Below are 21259 nucleotides of genomic sequence, written 5' to 3'. Positions count from 1 at the left end.
ACATTTGGTTGATTTTATAACGGCTGTTAGTAGATGTTTGTATAGTTAAGATCTGCGAATATAAATGATGTATTATATAAAATGTATATGCAAATCCAGGAAACCACCAACGGCAATGACACCACACGGTTTCGAGGTCATGTGTACAAATCGGTCTGTATGGTTTATATTTTCTTTATAATTGGATTTACAGGCAAATATAAATAAGTGCAAACTTTTGTATTTAAAGGGGAAATTTACATTACATAATAAATGGCTCTATATGACGCCACGGTTTCCTATGACGATGAATGCAACACTGGAGGGAACTTTTGGTAGGGATCTCGCCGTGTCCTCACAGCCAGGAAAAGAATTCCATAACATCAGCGTTTCACCTTCACTGTACAGTCCTGACTTTTTCAAAGCAGTTTCAAATCAGGGGCTGTAAAGTACTCCCCTGGGTCTGGACGCAGCCCAAGAGTTGGAAAAAGGAAGGATACTCATGTTAATGTGAATACGTTCAGTGCCTCAGGCATGAAGGAACATGTAGAGTCAGACAGATACAGTTTTGTTATGTTCAAGTCCTTGCAACATGGAATTCTTGCAAAACACACTCAATTAGGTACCATGTATCCGATGGTTCATCAAACCAGCTAGTGCACATGTGATCCCTTCGATAGCTCAGTTGGTAGAGCGGAGGACTGTAGGTGTATGGGAACAGGAATCCTTAGGTCGCTGGTTCAACTCCGGCTCGGAGGAGATTTTACAATACCTTCTGTCTGTACTGATTGAACGCAGCTAAAAACAAAACTTAATTGCAATGGCGTTTACTACCATTTCATAGTATCGCTGTACTCCTTTGATTGATCAGTTGGAAAAGCAAAGACTTCTCTGTGTGTTGGAAGAAGACATGTTTCCTCCCACTTTACTCTAGTTTTCAGTCAGAAAGTAGGGCCAAGTACTCCCTTTGACTTGATAAGGTGAGGGCTTCTAAGTCAGTAGCTATGGGTGCCCATACAGTGTAACACACAGCGAACATAAGACATGTTCCAGACAGGTTAGGACAATTTTCACAGAAAACGTTGGGTGCAATCCCATGGTCCAACAGCATTGGATCTACCAACAGTAAGGTAAGTGACATTCAAAAAAACAGTCCTATGCTCTAGTATCAATTTCTCAAAATTGCTCCCTGTACTCGCCTGCGTCTGAACGCAGCCCAAGAGTTGGAAAAAGGAAGGAAACTCATGTTGATGTGAAATATGTTTTGTGCCTCAGGCATGAAGGAACATGTAGAGTCAGACAGATACAGTTTTGTTATGTTCAAGTCCATGTCCTTGCAACATGGAATTCTTGCAAAACACAGACTCTGTTAGGTACCATGTATCCGATGGTTCAACAAACCAGCTAGTGCACATGTGATCCCTTCGATAGCTCAGTTGGTAGAGCGGAGGACTGTAGGTGTATGGGAACAGAAATCCTTAGGTCGCTGGTTCAACTCCGGCTCGAAGGAGATTTTACAATTCCACTATCTCAAGCGCAGGTGTCAAACTCCAGGCCTCGAGGGCTGCTGTCCTGCTTATTTCCAACACCTGATCTAAACCTTACAGATAACTAAGGTTGAGTAATGAAAGCATGAAATCCTATATTCAGCATCAGTTAAGATGCTGATCTTAACTGAACTGCACTAAGCAAAACCTGTGCTTCAGTGGAAAAACAAACAAACCTACTTTTGCATACAACCTAGACTGTGTGAACATCTTTAAACTACTGTATGAATCCCCCTAAATATCATATACCAAATATAAAATATAGTGCATGAAGAAAAAAGATTTAGATGTTTTTTTAAGTATTTAAAGATAATTGTAATAGTTGATATAAAATGTTTATATTACAACAAATATGACAACTACATTGATATCTGAAGTAACCAACTGAAAATATAAAACCAAACTTTCAAAACGTTACTTTATATTCACAAGTTTTTAAAAGCCTCAGTTATCGCCAACAATCGGACCGTTTATTGAAATCAAATATAAACAGTGACTATAAAAAATGCATTGCCAGGTACAACCATACATAGCAGGTATAATGGCTCTGCTCTCTATTAACTACCAGCTTCACTCATATTGTAACTTCATTAGTACACCATCCACTATGTTAGCCATAAATACAAAGATTAAAACATTCAGACATGGTTTTCCTCTTTGTGAGGAAAAACTCACTTATATTACAGCCAGTGATAATCTATAATCTAAACTTCAAAAAATAACAGTAACAGCCCTACTCCATTTTTCAGACTTAAGCAGAGGATTCGATTTGTAGCTGGGAAGCGCTGCTGATCAGGTCTTGTGGAAGACTTTTTCGGGCTTCTTGCATCTTTTTCCTGGCCCTCTGAAAGGCCTCTGCAAAAGGAAAAAAGTACCAGTTGAATACTACACACATACAGAGAAGGCTTACATAGCAATTTATAACGAATACAAACAGAAATAACAAAGAAAAAAAAGGTTAACTGTTTTCTTGATTTTACATATAACTGGTCTGAAATAATACGCTACATTTTATAGCTCAGAAAACAAACCAAGCTATAACCAATCCATCCATATCTCACATATGTCAGACTGAAGTGCTGAAAGAAACTTGTATCTCAGCGAGTTGATCTCCCACAGGGTTTAGCTTTCAAACTAATAGCCTAAGCTCAGTGGGTCCTGAAAATCCAGACTTCTTACCCAGGATGGTGCAAACAGCTCCTTGCTGACTAAATCCTCCCAGCTGGTCAAAAACTCTCTGTCTCCTCTTCTTCAACATGGCAGTATCAACAAAGGCCCTGCACATGAAATTAAAATATTTCATGTTATCACTGATGATCATCTGAATGCAAACAAACAGAAGTTTATATTTTCCACACCTGCACTAACATAAAAATAAAATTACAGTGTATTGTGGGACTGTGAAATAGGAGACAGTTGTGAAGTTGTAGATTTGCTGCTGTGTTGAAACTAATAAAGTCTAGCCACTGAAGAAATGTGATAATCTATAACAATGCAGATAATGTAGAGCATACCAACCATATAAGTAGTACATATATTTCTATTAAATGTTCGGAACAATACTTAACAAGTTTATTAGACTACTTGTCATAAATACAAGAAAACAAATATTTTAGAAATCAGTCAAACACTTGTTTAAAACTAAAAATCAAATTCCTTTTTATTAGACTGGAATTTGTGTTTTCATTTCATTCATTCATAATAATAATAATAATAATAATAATAATAATAATAATAATAATAATAATGATAACAATAATAGTGTGCTTTACTATTTTCAATTTCAATTAAATAGCTCACGTAAATTGGTGGTTAACCATTACAAAACATTAGAAAGATCTTGGTAATTACCAATACAGTTCATTTAGGGCAGCTGTGGCATAAACCTTACATTGTGTGGTGGTGTAATAAATTTGTTAGGCACTCTATGCATGGCTACTTTTTTGAAGCCAGGCTTTACTTACCTGGCTTGCTGAATACAGTTAAGATTAAAAGTGACACTTCCTGTGGTTTCAGTACAGAAGCCAAAGCGACTCAGCCTCTCCCCCTGCAGCCACACACAGACATACAGACATGTTAAAAAATGTTAAAACTAAAATAAAATAAAAATGATCATATTTAACATAACATAAAACATGTATATAAAACTAGAAGGTTAAAGAATGCCTTCATAATTGTACCAGAAGTTAAATTTATCCACTGCATTTGTAAGGTCTCATGTATGCACACATTGCTTTTGATAAAGAATAAATGTAACCAGAACTTATGTTAAGCTGTTGTACGGTACATTTAAATGTTTAACAAATTGTAGTTTAACAAATAAGTCATTCCCTGTTTAATTAAGTAATGCAGTAAGCTTACTGGGTTTATTAATTGTATTATGTAAATAATTTAATTATTAAATCAAGAATTAGAATATGTTTTGAATAGGCAAACATTCTAATCAATGTTTAAGTATTTTCTTTATAATCCAGTGTGGCATTTTAAGCAGCTGTTAAGTTCTGCACTTTTTTATTCATAAAAAAAATTTAAAAAAAATAAAAATCTTTAAATCTAATCCTCTTTAAGCAAAACAGAAAAATCATACACTTAAATTATGTGTAAACATTTGTCAGATCCATAGAGCCTCAGCAGAGTTTTGACCCTACCTTGAATGTCCCTGGTATTCTGACGTAGCTGTGGTCCTCAAGCTCTGGAGAACCTCCAATAAAGAAGCGCCTGAGCGCAGAAACCGTCCCCATCTGAAGGGGTCTCCATGTGTGGCACGTCACCGTGTGTTTACCTGGCGTGCACACACGTAAATGCAGACAAAACATAATGCAGGACAATAAAAAGTTGTAATTTTTATAACTAATCAAATCATTTTTATCTGAAATAAAATATTTAAAATGTAAAATTGTAATAATTGGAAAAATATATTTTCTAAATGTTAACTTAAGCTCCAACATTTGGCTGATTAAAGTTGATGAACAGGACATCTTAACCAAAGATTATTCATTTTAGTAATTTCTAAGCAAAAATGCTACATACAAAGGGCATGCATATTTATAATATAGGGTAAATTAACTGAACTGGGTTTGGGACTGCCGTTTATTCTGAATGTGTAATCTTAGGATATGAGAAATTATTAATATATTTTCTTCCCTAATTTCAATCCATCAGTTTTCCAGTACACATAGCATACCAGGCATGGCAGGAAACAGCAGATGGCCATAGCCTTCAGTTCGATAACGCTGCCAGGAGTCCAGTGAAAGAACCTTGAAGTAGAGCACTGGCCACTGAGGGACTGAGTCTGAAATTAGAAACAAGAAACTTGTGTCAGTTTAACCTTTTAAAACAGTGAATCACCTAAAGACAATTATCTGTTACTGATACTAACGGTCACTCTCTTTTTCGGTCATGTAGAAAGCCTCGAAGTTGAAGGGGTAGCTAAAGAAAGCTATGTTTTCCTGTTAGCCGAAAGAACATACAGAGTTATACATATCTCATCAAACAGCCATGCTGTCAATATATTGAACAAATCTTTTCAATACACACCTTCCCTAATGTTTTAGTCCGACAGGTCTGGGTAACCCCTGACATAGACTGGAATGGCCGACTGGACCAATCTTAAATAAAAAAATAAAATAAAATAAATAAATAAATAAATAATAATAATAATAATAATAATAATAATAATAATAATAATAATAATAATAATAATAATAATAATAATAATAATAATTTAGGCTGAATTGGCAAATTAAATGCAATGAATTCATTATAAAGTGCACAGTGCATCTGCATACTGGAAGTATCACATGTTACTCACTGTTGGGGAGTTCCATAAAGAAGTGGATGTACAAGTTATCATATTCAAAGCCTTGAGCTGAGACTGGGCAGAGAGAAGAACAAAAAAAAGACATTTGAATGATGAAGTCTGTTAGTTTCCTAAAGTATCTGTAAAAATGGGCACGGTATTTCTACTCACCTATCTCTCCATTCGTCATGTAACGCAGAATACCTAGAGGAGGCTACGGGAATAAAATCTAGTAAGAACAAAGACAATTTGTGACTATATCCTTTGACCGTAGGTGTCTTACCATTTCAAAGTCCTGTCCCACGAGGCTATTTAAGTACTCCTTGTGCCTTATGTACAGCTACAAAGAGAGAAAGGTTGATGTATTTGTGTGATTAGACCTGTTATTTGACTATACTTTTTCTGAAGCCTGAAAAAAATAAGCATGAAGATGAACTCACATCTTTGTACATGTTCTGCTCCCTGACCTTGTCCTCAGGTTTCATAGATGCCGATACATTCTCAACAGTGAGATGCCAAACTTCTCTCCTCTCCCCCTCTGTTACAATCCTGCACAACAACACAAACATCACACCAGCTTTGCATTTAATTCATCACCTTCTGACATGATCTTTTGCTGTCTTTTCAGTTAGTATCAAACATAATAATAATTTATCAGTGAGAACTTGAGCTACGCATCTCCACTGATGCTGAAGACTTACCTGTAGGGCTCTTTGCCTTTGTTAAAATCAGGTTTTACAATCACTGTTCCACAGCCATCGGTTTTTATAGTTGCCAGCAAACATTCATTTTCTTTCTGGCCCAGCCTGAGGAAACAAAAAACACAAACAGAAAAATCACATAAGAAACACTGAATAAATCAACCCTAGTAATAGGAGAACAAGAAGAAATATGCCTGACAGACTGAAAGTTTTCCTAACTCCTTCACTTTGTGCTTCAAGATCTGAGAGACAGCAAAGTCACCAACACAGAGTACAGACTACATGTTCTAAGAAAGTGAAGCCTAATAAATGAAGACTAACTTTTTCTGCATTTTCTATGAGAGATCAAAAGTGTGAACAAAGCCAACTCCCTTACCTTCCACTGGCGCCCAGGTCCCCCATGATGTGCATGGTCTGCATGACATTATTGACCACATGCCTGTTCCTCACAAACTCCTCTGTTGGCTCCCAGTTGATGATTTTTGACTTTGGGACACTGGAATCCCTGCAAAGCATGCCAGCCAATAATATAGCATTACTTTTTACATGTTTATACCTAGAGTTAGGCTTATATCCTATTTTTATGTCTTGACTTATTAGGAAAAGAATCGTTAGGTGGATTATAATGGATTTAGACAGGAAGATAAATAGAAAATAATACACAGAATGTAATGAGGAAAGACAAAGTAGGCTTTTAATCAATCTGAAAACATAGTTTCACCCACATGGTGCGTCTTTCTTGACGTCTGTGTCTCACACTGGCCATCCTCTCAGCCAGGAAGGTTGGGTTGGATTTGGTGGTGAATATGTCGGTAGCATGCTGCTGCGAGGGCCACAAGGTTAAAAGAAACACACAAACACAGTTAGAGAAGCTGGAACTGCACAGTTTTAGATTTATTTTGCACAAATAAATAAAAATTAGAAATCTGCAAAGCTGGTTGCTTTTGGAGAGAAAAGTCTAGACCAGGGGTCTGCAACCTTTTACACCCAAAGAGCCATTTGGACCCGGTTTCCACGCAAAAGAAAAACACTGGGAGCCGCAAATACTTTTTGACATCTAAAATGAAGATAACACTGTATATATTGTTTTTTACCTTTATGCTTTGTGTGAACAACTAAGGTGTGTTGCTTATGAAATCCATGAAGTGCTACAGAGAAAATTACATTTTATTTATGTAATCAATACATTTTGAACTCTTAAAGAAATATAACAAAAGGAAAGACACCAACCTGAACTAAAATGATCCATGTAGCAAACAAAAACTGTTGTCAGCCACCACCCTTATATCGCCTTTGGGCTGTTGGAGCCTTGACCTGACTTTTAAAAAATAATTGGTAAAAAAGCACTATGCTGCTGAAAAATTAAAAATAGATATTTGCAAAATTCTGCCTAAATATGTATTTTACCAGGTTAATGCGTGCGGTGGGGCGTGGTCTGCAGCGCTGCTGCAGGGGAGGCGGACGCACCTGAGCCACACCCGCAATCACGCCTCGCTGCCTTTACGTCTGCGCTATCTGTGCTGTTGTGGTGTTGGTGGTGTATGTCGGGCTGTGAGGTGAAAAGCTATAGCCGGCTGTATGCGTACAGCAAACGTGTGTGAAAAGTGGTCAATAAAGAGATGCTGAAAAGCGTGTTCATGCAAACATCGCCGGTCTGCCGTGATATGTTTACAATAAGACTTATGGTCCCGAACCTCTGCGCACAGCATCTGCTAATCGGGGCTGTACAAAGTCAGTTTACGCAGGACTGTAAGCTGTCATCTGTCAGGCGTGAGCGGTGTTTGTCTTTAACATAGTTCATGGTGGAGAATAGCTGCTGACATAATGTGGATCCGAAGATCCATAATTGGCCTACCTGGGGTTGAAAGTCTCGATAAATGCACGGCGTTTCGGCGGGTATACCGGCTTCCGCGAGTGTGACTCTTATTTTGAGCGATGAAAAAATAATAGAATATAATTTTATTTTTATATTTCAATATCACAATAATCTTCCAATTTAGAACTACAAGTTAAAAAAAGAACTAAACACAAATAAAATACACTTCAGCTAAATACTAATTTATTTTCCCAAACCACGCGGAGCCGCAGTATAAGGACTAAAGAGCCGCATGAGGCTCTGGAGCCGCAGGTTGCCGACCCCTGGTCTAGACCATGTGTAGCAAATAAGGTGTCAAACTATCAGAGTTATCAGAGTTATCAAAAAACTCTGAGAAAGACCTGACAGGTACGGTAAAACAGTCAGGACAAACAGCAGCTTGAGAAGTATTATGGAGAACCTTCAAGAACACTGGTTGCAGTCTGCCCTCCATATCGTCACAATATGCCACCAGAATCATGAGGAAGGCTGCCAGCATCATCATCACTAACCTCTCCCACCCTCAACATCACCTGCTCAGTAAGTATGAGCAATTATGCACCATTATGCACTGAAACTATATGGATGTATCATTCATTTGCACTATGAACTGCATTATGAACTGTATGATGTACTCTATACGTCCTTGTACTAAAAATACACCTTAAAGATAGGTACACCTGCACTTTGGATACACTGCACTACATTTTTATATTTAATGTGTTGCATGTTCCCTGCAAATTTGAAATTATGGCCATTATTGGGCAGAAAAAGTTCAAAAACAATCATGATAGGGCCTAATGTGGCCACTAAATGAGTGGTTAAAAGGATTGCTTTTGAACTTTGCTGGCAGGCATGTCTTATGAGACGTGATGATCCACAAAACTTTACTTGATAGATCTTTGTAAGGTTTTTAAGGATAGCTAGACTGCACTATGCCACAAATACCAAGCACAACACACAGAGGACTGCAAAAAGCCTTTACAGTAAACACATCCATTTGGTCACATGATAAAGGGATACACTCATAGGTGATAAATACTGTAACTGCTTCTAAACCTACAACATGTTTTTGGTCCAAATCTAGCCTTTAGTGTGTTCCATTTAAATATATTTGTAAAAAAAAAAACATTACTTTTGGAATACCTCTGCAAATATGCTTGTCGTGTTGGACAAATACAGTGAGAATACAGTGCAACCTACCAGCTGATGTACTGGAAGGCAGCTGGTGTAGCGGTCATGATCGGTGTATGTGAAAATTCTGCGATTGCGTCGACCTTTGCCCCTGTTGAGGGCTTTGACTTCTGTGTGGTACTGACGGTCCAGAGGGGTCTGACATGCTGCTTCGTTCTGGAACAGCTCCATTTCATACTGGAATTACAGACAGTCACAGAAATGTAAAGTAATAATGTCCAGTGTCCAGTTTTAAATAGTAAACATTTCAATTGTTTTCAATATAATTTGCAGTGAGAGTAGGATGTTAAATATTCAAAATTCTACCTGACTGAAGAATTTCTCCTGCCAGCCAACCACCAGCTCCTCTTCATTATCACCTGATGTCAGAGTAGCATAAATGTCAAGATATTAAAATAAGCCTCAAAGGAAAGAGCCATCCTAATATGGGCAAATACAAGTGCCACGCCCCAGTTCAGAACACCATTAATAAATAAATTATTAATTATAATAGAGGCTTTAATGAAGAAATTGTATCAATTATGTCAATTTTTCAGGTGCTGCAGCCTGAGGTTGCTTCCAGACAACTTATGCTATTAATACATGCAGAATGTGAATTAAGTTATGGTTGGAATACTATTTAGTTATACTTTTTTGCAGGTACAGCCAGTTTCTGAGGAAAAATAAGAGAACTTTGTTCTCAGAATTTAAGAACAAGAGGACAGGAAAGAGAAAATGAGGAAAGATGACTGATCATTTTCAACACCAAGGACTGTTCAGCAAATGACATTGAAACACAGAAAGAATGATAATAATGTTGTGTTGTTATTTATGGGCTAAGCTTGAAGGCTTAATGGGGTAGTTGGAAGTATTGTAGAACAGCTTGGACTGGTGCAGAACAGGCTGTAGTATTAAAGTTTACTCAGGGCGACTAACTGCCAATTTAAATGTAGCACTCTTTTTTATTTCATGCAAAGTCCACCTTTATACCAGCTTTAAACTGGCTAGAGGTTTGAGCTGTGTAGCCATAATAACTCGTGCAACATCCTCAGTAAACTTCAAGGCCTGCAAATGATCACAGCTTGAACATAAATTTTAAAACCAAGCTGGAAAGCCGGAAATCACACGTTGACTCAACACTAACCAAGCAAAAAATAAGTAGTTTCTCACTGTAATTTTACCTGTCTGGCCTTGTGATGACAGTGTTTCCAGTTCAATTGCTCCTCTGTCTTGCCGGGACAGAAACTGCTGCTGGAGATGCTGTGTGAGAGCTGATGTGGAGGTCACTCTCTCTATGCGCACCCTAAAGGACGTGAACAAATGGAAATAAAGCGTGGAAACATCGTGTCTTGACGTTAACACATATGTTTGTAGACGTAGATTTCTAATCTTCACATTCTTTCCTTAAAACAGTGAAAGTAGCGGAATAGTTTGGTGAAAAAAACAGCTCAAAAATTTCTCATCTCGGTCTCAGTAATACTCATTTTCTTTATGAGTTGTCCTTCAATACTCGTATAAAATAAGATCTAATACAACCATAGGCTACTTACTTTATTTTCAAGTTTTTGATAGCATCCCGGGACCGATAGACAGCTTCTCCGGTGTCTGTGTTCCAGCAATCTGTCATGACTATTTAGCGGTGAGATGTTAGCTACTCCCGTAGCACTTTTTATTAGCTGCAGTTAGCACACACACACACGCCTTTGTGCAGATACTTTCATTTCGTAAAGAAAGCCATTAGTCAAAGGTGTAAATGTAAGCAGTAAAAATGTATATATATATGTGTATAAAAATATAAATCGAAACACTTGTGGACAAAGCGAGGCAAATTGGTAGTTGTCGTTGCCATAGAGATAAACGATGTTCTTCTTCTTCTAGTTTTTTGCGGTTTGAACACCAGATTACAGCAGCATTATCGCCACCTATGGACCAAAGCTCCAAAGCGTTGAGTCTGTTCATCTGGACGTTTTTTGTTGTTTTTTTTTAAATAGACTTTATTGACAAAACACAAAGTAAATATATAAATGAACAAAACATAATGTCAGGGGGTTTAGTGTAAAAACAAATAGATACAGTCAAGAAAAAAAATCACATAATATTTAACAGGAAGCATTAGTTTATGGTTTTAAAAGCTTTTATATTTTGGGAAAGTTGCATAGTTTTAACATATAGTTTGGTTTCATTTAAAAAGCATTGAAAGTATGGTTTTGCGTTAGAAAATTTGGATTTATGAATATGAAATTTAACCATTAAGATAAGTAAGTTAATCAAATAAGATTTGTTTGCCCTGCCCGCAGGGTAATTAAAGAAACAAAACAAGTGTTGATCTGGACATAGCGTTTTCAATAGGAGAAACGTTTCGTCACTCATCCAAGTGACTTTTTCAGTCTCACCTGACTGCAGGATCCCCCAACTTTATAAACAGTACATTTGCACAAAAACTGAAACCAGCTCATTGACCAAAGGTAAATGAAAAAGAAAACATTACATGGATAAAATAAAGTTAAAATCGAGTCAAAATTTCCACATATAAACCAGACAATTTGAGCTTCAGACAGTATTTTTGTGTGTATTTTATATATGTTTTAAACAATTAAAATTGTTTAAAACAGTTTTTAAAAGTTTATTAAAATTAAAACGAGAAAAGATTAAAGATTAATTTAATAATGATGAAAGACTAACAAGATTTTTTTATGACTGTCTTTTTGCGTCAGCTTCTTCTTTTTTTCAAAATATTTACATCTACCCCGCGGGAACACCTGGGGGCGGTAGTGGTTTGATCTCGTAGCAGTTTGCAGGCGTAATGAAAGACGACAGTGAGGACCAATCAGAGCGGTCGGCGGGTCCTGAGCTGCTGCTGTTGTGCTGACCTGTCACAGTTTTGCTAGGACAATATAACGTTACTAAAAAGCATGGCGTCGTTTGTGACTGAAGTTCTAGCCAGCTCTGGCAAACTGGAGAAGGAGGATCTGTCTGGAAAAATAAGCAAGATGTCGCGAAAAGTGGAGGACACAAAGGTAACCACCGACTAGCGTCATAGCATCAGCTAACGTCGCGCTACGCAAAGTTTGAACCAACTCTTAGCTGTTAGCGGGTTTACTGTTAGTTCCCCGTCATTGCTTTAACTTTACTACCTGAAGTTACACTCAGCTGCATGTAGAAATTAACCAGAAAATCTGATAATACATGCAGACTGTCAGTAAAGCTCAAAGCGAGTTAACTTCGTTTGTTTAGCAAGATTTGGACTAAGCTATCTGTGGTACAGACTCAGTACTGACACCTAGGTTACGTGGCTTGTAAATATTACTGTACAACGGGAGAAGGTGTGTAAGCTTAAGAAATAAGTTATGCTTTCTCTAGATTTAGAGACGACTTTTGGTCTGATGCAGATCTTATAATGAATGATGTGAGTTGCCGTGCCGTGATTAAACAGGCTTAATGTTTCTGGCTGGGCATCGTAGGTGATACAAACACCAGGTGACTTTTTTTTTTAGGCCTAATATCTTTGCTTATAGTAATAAATAGGCTGTAGTTAACAGGATTTCAGGACACCTGCTGAAGTTTTAGCCAGCTCTGACAGCCTTCTTCCACGTTTGTCTGCCGCATTAAATTAATTTAACTGCTCTTATTTGGGTTTTGCATGATTTCCACCATAGTGTATTTATATCAACTGTTGTGTGTTTTGATAGTTTATTAGGAGTTACACTACACACTAAGCCTCAGGCTTATTTTCAACAACACACAAATAATTATAATCGTTAAGAAACTTCAAAAATGTGCTATCTGAGCTTATTCAGCAGGTTATAGATGAGTAAAAGTTAAATGGTTGTCTCATAATTATTACTATGAAATAAATGACTCGTTTGTCTTTATGTGTTTTCTCCAGGAAGAAGTGTGCGACATGATAAATAAGCGATACAACGATTTCCTGCCCAGTCTCCAGTCATCAGAGGAGCTGATGCTACAGGTTGATGCAGTCTCCAAAGAAATGGACACTCTAAAAAACTGCATTGAGAATGAAGTATGTAGTGAAAGTTGAACCAGGTCTCATTCTGTTTCATGAAGTAGGTTTTTCTTGTGGTATAACTTAGTAGCATGCTTTTAAAGTATTTATTGATGTGGACGTAGGTGCAGAACGTCCATGTAGCCGTGGCTGAATATACAAAGCTGAAGCAACAGCTGGAGAAAAATACAGTCATCATAACAATGCTTGGACACCTAAAAGAGGTACACTATTCTTGAGTTTTTATATTAAAGTCAAATAATTGTATGGATGCTTCCAACCAGTCCTTTCTCCAAACAGCTCCCATAATAAAGGTCTCTATTGCTCTAGGATACTTTACTACTGTTCTTGTTTTTTTGTTTGTTTTTTTTATATAAAGAGAAAAGCACACCAACTGTTTCAAAATGCAGAAGTTCATCTTCTTACTAGTTTTAGCATCACTTAAATGTAATAGGACCCCTTGGCGTGGAACAATCCTGCATGACGAGCTGAGACTTGCAAAATCAATTTTTCCTCATGAAACTTCGGAAAACACATTTTTAATTATTTGCTTTGATGTGATAGCGTTTCTGCTTCTCTCGTTTGTGTTCTTTTCGTGATCCTTTAATCATCTCTTATCGGTTTTTAATTGCTTGTATGTTCGTTTTTAATTCTCTTGTATGTTTTGTGTTTATAATTTTTGAGAATTTGTGTGTTCTGTTTTTCTATGTAGTGTTTTTGTTTTTAACAGTTCCTGGATTTCATATATGTATTTTCATACAACAACAGCAATAATAATAATAATAATAATAATAATAAGAATGATAAAAAATAATAACAATGAGTTATAATTGTAAATTATCCTGAACAACTTGGTGAACTGGCCAGCTTTTCTGTCACTTGACAGAATGTTTTATTAGCAAAGATCCAGTTTTTTGTGTGCGTGTGTGTGGTTTTGTTTGTTTGTAAGGCGGTATAGATGTTTCTGTGACTGACGTATCTGCCGTGTGACTCAGTTTCACAGTGCAATGGAAGAATTCAACAAGGCTTTACTGGAGAAGAAGTATGTGGATGCTGCCAACCGGCTGGAAAGGGTAAGAGCTGCTTCATTCATGTCCACACAGCCTTAGGTTACTTTAAACAATACTCAGCGCTAAACCAGCATTTATCTGCCTCAAAAATTGGTCTTTTTAAGGTGACTGCACACATGAGCCCCAGGTTAGTTGGTAAAGCAGGTTAGAGGTTTAGTCGCGGACTCCTCCAGTTCGCATGCCAAAGTGTCCTTGAGCAAGATCCCAAACCTTGAGTTGTGAATAGCATCCATTGGAGTTTGGTGCTTAGGCATAGATAAATGTGAGCTTCTGAGACTTTTTGAGTGCTCAACTTACTAGAAAGGCAATCATTAACCATCAGTCCAGTACTATTTAATTTATTCTACTTACTGTTAAGGTAATAAAACTGTGTTACCTTACTTAACAAGTTCTTTCATTTCCTTTCATTTTGATAAACAGAAATTTGTTTTAATGTTTAAAAAACAAGTTAAAATATTTAGTGATACAAAATGTGGAGGTGAAAAAAGCAGAGGGTGACTGAAAACTGGTGTAATGACTTAATCATATTTACCTGCTTCCTCAGAAAGTTCACTTACAATATATCTGAAATAAATGTGATTATAATAAAAGCTGTTCCAAAAAGAACAAAGCACTACCAGTCAGTGTTGTATGCTGTTTGTAGTTAATTCAAACAGAGGTAGCTATGTTTGGCCTTTTCACTCAATGGTATTTTTGTGACATAACTAATCCAATGTGCAATTCACCCCAGTGAGCCTATACAGTGGTTTTAAGCTAAGTGAAGTACAGCTGGAAAACTAAAGTAAAAAAAAAAGAAAAGGCATGACTGTGTCAGTAAAGATGAGGCAGAACAATTACAATCACACAAATACCATGATAAAATGGGCCATTGTTAAAAGATTTTTTTAGTTCCTTTGGGGTCTTTGTGTGTGTCAGTTGCTGTGACCGGATACACTGCACTAACAATGCTGTTCAGTTATACAAAAAGAGAACCCCAAACAACTGTGTTAAATAGACTGAAAGAAATGGCTGAAATGCCTCCTGCGTACATGTGACTCTTTTAAATGAAGAAGAGGGGAAATGTTGCCCTAAAGTGACCTGGTTACTGTTCCACAGTTGTTGTCTTGTTGCCTGTGTAAGATGCTTTCTCTCGGTAGCTGAGTGGACATAAACAGACTAATTCATGGGTCATATTTTTATTGAAGGCAAGGAAAAGTGTGGGGTCACTGAAGCGCTGGAAGACTTCTGAGCTGCCGCTCCTCAGTGCTCTCAGCTCTGAGTTGACAGTGCAGAGAGAGAACCTCATTTACCACCTGGGAGATGAATGGAAGCGCCTCGTCATCTGGAAGTTACCATCCACAAAGGGTAAGACATCCTGAAAGAACAGGGTACCACTCTTTGTGTGAGCTCTTTTCCACATTTCATGTGCTAAATAAATAAGCCAAGCTCTACTGCTAACTAGCTCTCACCTTTTTCCAGGTGAGAAAGTTATCCACGATTGTGCCTAAAAGGCTTGAACACATTAGTTAGATTTTATAAGCAAATCTTAAAGTATACTTGAGCTGTAGCTTTTGGGTGTGTGTTACCAGAGCCTGCAGGGGAGATGTCTTTCTTGAAGGTGGAGCTGAAACTGAGCAGTGCTTGCAGTAAGGATGGCGAACTGAAACCACCTACATTACTGAGCTCTGTCCTGCAAGCTCTGGCCATCCAAGGAGACCTTCAGCACAAGATCAAACTCTTCAGTAAGAAAAAGCAGCAGTGCTTTTGTGTTCTTTTAAAATGTGTATAATACCTTGTATGTACTTTATTTCATTTAAAATATTTATGGTAAATGTGTGACTGTTCTATACCATATTTGTGGTACAGCGCTGCAATTTTTATAACATAATTTTCCTTGTTAAAAATGTTTCTCAAGTGAGTCAGCCAGGTTAATCTATTTAGCTCTGAAGCACAATGTACCTGAGGTCAGAACCCCGCTCACTTATGCTTTCTGTTGATACTCAGGTCAGGTGCTTTTGAAGAACATGTTGAAGCCGTTGGTGATGTACGCGTCTCTGTCTGTGAGAGTGACTGAGCAGCAGGGTGAGGGAACCACGTTGGCCCTGCAGTGTTTGGAGGAGAGCGACGAGGAGCGATGCGCACCTTCAAAGGTCTACAACAAGCTGCTGCTGGTGCTCAAGACGCTTCATTTACACCTCCTAGGTACAGTATGGCTGCACGTACTGGTTGTAAAATACATACTGGGTTTTACATCTTTTGGGGTCGTTACATAGAAAGCAATGACAGACTGAATATGAGGAGAAATTATCCATGCTAACCTGAAATATTGCATCTGAGTCTTGTTGAAGAGGCAAGTCACTTGTTTATTATTTTCCAGACGTGTCGATTGGTGATAAAAAGTTGTCCGCTATCTTGGGGGAGCTGATTTGGGAGGAAATGTCCCACACCATCATACATGAGTGCCTGGTCCACTCCATTCCCACCAACAGCAGCCAGCTGGAGAAATACAACACTGTATGGACCTAACAGCTCTTTGTCTAGTATAATAATATTATAATACACGCAACTACATTTTTACTATGTATTTGTTCTCTTTTCGTGTTGAAGGTGATAAAGGAAACAGAGGAGTTTGAGAAGTCTCTAAAGGAGATGGAGTATCTGCAGGGTGATTCCACAGACCTGCTCAAATATGCCAGAGATGTTAACTGTCACTTTGCCAGCAAGAAGTGCAAGGACGTCATTGTAGCAGCCCGTAAACTCATGACCTCAAAGATGCATAACACAGTCAAAGTATGTGAGGCTGAGTGTCTGTGTGTTCTCTTATCATAATGTGAAAAACATTCCACAGAACGTCAAAAAGGGAATTATATTGTAATTTTTAGCTAATATTGTGAAGTTTTCCTTATTATTAAGATCTTTGTGTAAAAATGATTAAATGGTTTTCATCAGGCCACCTCCTAAATATGCTACAAAAACTGTTGTGTGAAGATGCATTTAAATAACTATTCCACTTGAGTTGTACAAAATTACATGCATGTGTGATTACCCTTGTAATTACCCCTGCTGCAAATTATTTCCTTCTTACAAACTTTATCTAATAGATCACACCAGACTCAAAACTTCGCCTCCCCAAGCTGCCAGCTCCAAGTTCAGAGGGCAAGGTCAAGCCAGAGAGCTTAAAGGAGGAGGTGACAATGGAGAACTCAAAGCAGCTGTCTGCGTGGAGTCTGAGGCTGCCAGCCTGTCGCATCAGTGAGTCAGTGCAGCAGCTGATGGAGCTGGCACTCGACACTCTGTGTGAAGCTGTTGGGAGCTCAACACAAAGGTCTGTTACAGTTCTGAGAGAGCTCACTGTGTTTTGTGTTGATGTATGCTTGAGTCCTGATAATAATCCTTCTGTGCTTTTCTACAATGAGAAATCTAAGACTGTCCCTTAGCTGTAGCCGCTTCAGTGTGATTTCAATACCTCTGTCCAAAATAGGTCAAAATATCCTTTTATTTATATATAGACTATACACTGCACAGGGAAGGTTGATTCTTTACGCACTCAATTTGAAAACTGTTCTTCTTTGCAGTGCTTTGCAGCTCTTCTTCACTGTGAGAAACATTTTCCAGCTGTTCTACGATGTTGTGCCAACGTACCACAAGTAAGGCTGTTTCCATCACGTAACATGTGACGGACAAAAGCAGTAGATGTACTGCGAAAATGTAAATGAGTAACTGTTGTTTCTCTGTTACTCAGGGAAAACCTGCTCAAATTTCCTCACCTAGCTGCCATCCAGCACAACAACTGCATGTACCTGGCCCATCATCTACTCACCCTGGGTCACCATTTCAGAAACCACCTGCCGCAGCCTCTCAGCGAGGGCGTCGCAACTTTTGTTGACATGGTGCCAGGATTCAGGAAACTGGGTAAGCATTCTGTCATGAATTGTTGTACTATGAACTGCCCTCTGTTGTTGCCAGATGCAATTTATTAATGATTCAGATACTCAAGATTTGATTTCAAGTTTCTGTCACGCTGGACCAAAGAGAGAAAGGGGTTTTATGGCAAAATCGGGGCAAAAGTTTCCTACCAAGGACCAGCATTCAATCTACAGTTTGCTTTGAAATATGAGCACACTTAACTCTCCAAAAACATTTATCCCTTTTTGTTCTTTTTCTTGCAGGTGCCCAATGCTTCTTAGCCCAGCTGAATGTTCAGAGAGCTGAACTGCTGGAGCGACTTTCCACTGCTCACAATTTCTGCAACCTGGATGATGAAGATAACTACACTGCAGCTAGCAAAGCAGTACGGCAGGTGAGTGGGGAGAAATGCTCATTATATAAAAAGAGTTTGGGCACCGAGCTGGTGTGGTGGTTAGCACTGTTGTTAGAAGAAGGTTTGAATAGAAGTATATCAACATCAGGCCTCTTTTCCACTTGTTCTTACGCGACTAAACTCGGTTTTGTAGTTTAAGAACTATAATTGAGTATAACCTCAGTGTAGCTGGGGTCATTAGAGCAAGGAGGCCCGTGACCTTATTTGTATGTGACACAAATGCAACACAACGATGGAGGACACTGAGGAATGTCTGCTGCTGGGTCTTTGGCTTAAGGAAAAAGAAGAGAGCCATTCGGCTCGACTCCTGGGTGCTTGGAACCCCGGCCGAGTGGTACTAAAAAGTACCCGGTTCCAGGTAGTACCACCTGATAGAAAACACTAGGAGTTGAGTTGAGCCAGATAGGTGCTAGTGGAAAAGAGGCGTATGAGGTTAAGTTACACCTTCCAATAAGGCTTTTCAAAGACTGTGGTAAATGGGGGTGTCTAAATGGGGGGATCAATTCCATCAGAGCCATGCGGGGCAGTTGAAATGCTTTCTTAATTGATATCCTTATTAAATAGTTAATGAGTATAATGTAAATAATGATTCAAAGTCCTTTGAGTGGTCAGTAAGACTAGGAAAGCACTACATACATGTTAGTCCATTTCTATTTTCACCCCTAAGGCTGTGCAGTGCTTTTTACTCATGCTCCACTCATCTGTTTGTTTGATTGCAGGTTATTCATCAGTTGAAGCAGTTGGGTACAGTCTGGCAGGATGTCCTTCCGGTCAGCATCTATTGTAAAGCCATGGGCAACCTCCTCAACACAGCCATCACAGAAGTTACTGCCAAAGTCATGATGCTAGAGGTTTGTGTTACTGAAATTAAAGTTGACGAATCAAGCAAATAAACATTTGTCATAATAAAGCCCTAATAAGATGCTGTCTTTGGTTGATGAAATATGATATTCAGGTTCTAATACTAGTGTGTTACATGCTCAGAGTTGACGTATTTAATCTTTAATAAGGATTGTATTTGTCACTATAGGACATTTCCTCTGAGGATGGGAACCATCTCCAGACTTTGTGCCAAACTATAATTGATGAAGGCCCGCTGGTCTTTATCCCTCTGGCTGAGGAAAAGAAGAATAAGAAATATCAGGAGGAAGTGCCCCTCTATGTGAAGAAGTGGGGCACCTTCAAGGAGCTCGTCATCGTGCTGCAGGCCAATCTGCAGGAGATCGTTGACAGGTAAGAAAGAAACTTCACAACACAGAAAATAACAGAAAGGTGTGGTGTAACAGTGGCTTGTCATTACTTTTAATCCATTCAGCCTTTAAATTAATGGCTTGTTTGTAAGTGTGATGGTGTCATATTTTTATAGCTATAAAAAAAAGTTAGTATGTAGGAATTTACAGTGATATTTCTCCATCAATAAATTTTTATAAGTCTGCTTTTACATGCATGCATGCATGCATATTTATTTATTTATTTATCTATCCAGTAGCTTTCATGGGGGGGATCCACAGTGCTTTACAGTAAAAACTGGCATATTAAAAAAAAAAAAGCACAGAAGATAAACACATAATATGTATAACGGCATACATAAAACATCATACTGCCTAAAACTAGTTAAACCAGTCTGAATAAATGACTCTTCAGCTGCTTCTTAAAGCTGGAGGGGGCCACAGTTCTAAAGGATTTATCCCCCCGGTCTTAAAATGACTTTGTGGGACCATTAATAGTCTTTGACTGGAAGATCTAACTATCTTACTATATTTTTCTCTTGTGTGTGGCTGTCTGACTTGTCTCTGATTCGTCTCCATAGGTGGGCTGACAGTAAAGGTCCGCTGGCTTTGGAGTTCTCCAGTTCGGAGGTGAAGAATCTGATCCGAGCTTTGTTTCAGAATACGGAGAGGAGAGCTGCAGCTTTGGCCAAAATCAAATAGATTCTTGGAAAGAAAAAAATCCCAACAAGATACCTGAGCACTTTTCCACTGTGGAAAATAAGGACTCTTTGCCTTTATTCATTTCTATTTTCTGTTATTTGCATAAAATATAAACATTTACATGTATACAGGCTGAACAGCTCATCACAGAAATGGTTGAGGTGTTGTCACTGGGGATTTATTACTCCCCAGCCCCCTGAGGTTGTGTAACCAGAAACTTGTCCTCCGTTGACACATGATGCCGTATTCAGGGTAACTTTGCTGCACTTCATTAATCAAACTTACTGATGTGATTTCAGGAGTTTATTTGTTTGAACCTAAGCGCCTCTAAAGGACCATTATGTTGTGAAAGACCTGCTCTGGATCTTGGACTTAGTATTGCAAATTTTCTTGTTCGAGCAGTGAAACTGAATTTTTCCATGTGTGTCTGTGTGTTCTGATATAACTTAACCAAATAAACCAAAACACTCAATTTTTTCGAGACCTTGTCCAGGCTGTTCTTGATGAATAGAAATGATGAGCGTTCTTGGTGATAGGTCTTGCCATCATGCAACTTCATAATGCTCAGTATGCAGAGAATATAGTAGCAGCTTATTTTTGTAAGTTATATTTGTTAATTTGATCCCTGTATTGTATTCGGTCAGGTCTGTGTTTCATTTACAGCTGCCACCACTGATAGATTACCTATAAAACAGCCTTAAGTGTCCATGCTTTTGTGGAACTTTTTCCAGCTTCATTTCAACAAATCGCTTTACAAAAGTTAAAGAATACACCCAGGTTTTATTGTGTTCAAGGCTGATTAAATTATCTGACTAGGGTGAGAGTATCTGGGCTGAAATGTTCCAAAAACTGTTGCAGGCTTTTGAATGCACTGTGAATCATATTACGTTTGTGAAAGCAG

General features: G+C 38.2%; 2 protein-coding genes and 2 non-coding genes across 4 annotated transcripts; 3 read left to right on the top strand and 1 right to left on the bottom strand.

The window, feature by feature from the left end:
- The first annotated feature begins 649 nt into the window (after nt 1–649).
- On the top strand, nt 650–738 carry trnay-gua (transfer RNA tyrosine (anticodon GUA)). The gene is given in 2 exon segments: nt 650–686; nt 703–738. It is a non-coding gene; the product is annotated as a tRNA-Tyr (tRNA).
- A 662-nt stretch (nt 739–1400) lies between these two features.
- Nucleotides 1401–1489, top strand: trnay-gua (transfer RNA tyrosine (anticodon GUA)). Its single transcript is given in 2 exon segments — nt 1401–1437; nt 1454–1489. It is a non-coding gene; the product is annotated as a tRNA-Tyr (tRNA).
- Nucleotides 1490–1973: 484 nt separating this feature from the next.
- On the bottom strand, nt 1974–10911 carry mks1 (MKS transition zone complex subunit 1). The gene is made up of 18 exons (XM_006785075.2): nt 10605–10911; nt 10236–10357; nt 9382–9434; nt 9085–9252; nt 6752–6849; nt 6403–6531; nt 6027–6131; nt 5766–5874; nt 5609–5665; nt 5497–5539; nt 5338–5400; nt 5064–5134; nt 4906–4975; nt 4711–4818; nt 4175–4308; nt 3491–3573; nt 2706–2803; nt 1974–2381 (listed from the first exon to the last, which is right to left on the bottom strand). The coding sequence occupies exons 1-18, from the start codon at nt 10679–10681 to the stop codon at nt 2278–2280; spliced, it is 1692 nt and encodes a 563-aa protein (XP_006785138.2). The 5' UTR covers nt 10682–10911; the 3' UTR covers nt 1974–2277.
- A 973-nt stretch (nt 10912–11884) lies between these two features.
- Nucleotides 11885–20839, top strand: zw10 (zw10 kinetochore protein). The gene is made up of 16 exons (XM_006785074.3): nt 11885–12071; nt 12941–13075; nt 13183–13281; nt 14053–14130; nt 15312–15471; nt 15696–15848; nt 16111–16308; nt 16484–16620; nt 16714–16896; nt 17208–17431; nt 17682–17753; nt 17849–18018; nt 18276–18406; nt 19147–19278; nt 19458–19660; nt 20238–20839. The coding sequence occupies exons 1-16, from the start codon at nt 11967–11969 to the stop codon at nt 20356–20358; spliced, it is 2301 nt and encodes a 766-aa protein (XP_006785137.2). The 5' UTR covers nt 11885–11966; the 3' UTR covers nt 20359–20839.
- The last annotated feature ends 420 nt before the right edge of the window (nt 20840–21259 follow it).

The sequence above is a fragment of the Neolamprologus brichardi genome, chromosome 10 (assembly GCF_056152115.1).
Source record: "Neolamprologus brichardi isolate AB-2024 chromosome 10, ASM5615211v1, whole genome shotgun sequence".
Lineage (NCBI taxonomy): Eukaryota > Metazoa > Chordata > Actinopteri > Cichliformes > Cichlidae > Neolamprologus > Neolamprologus brichardi.
This window is presented reverse-complemented; position numbering and strand designations above follow the sequence as displayed.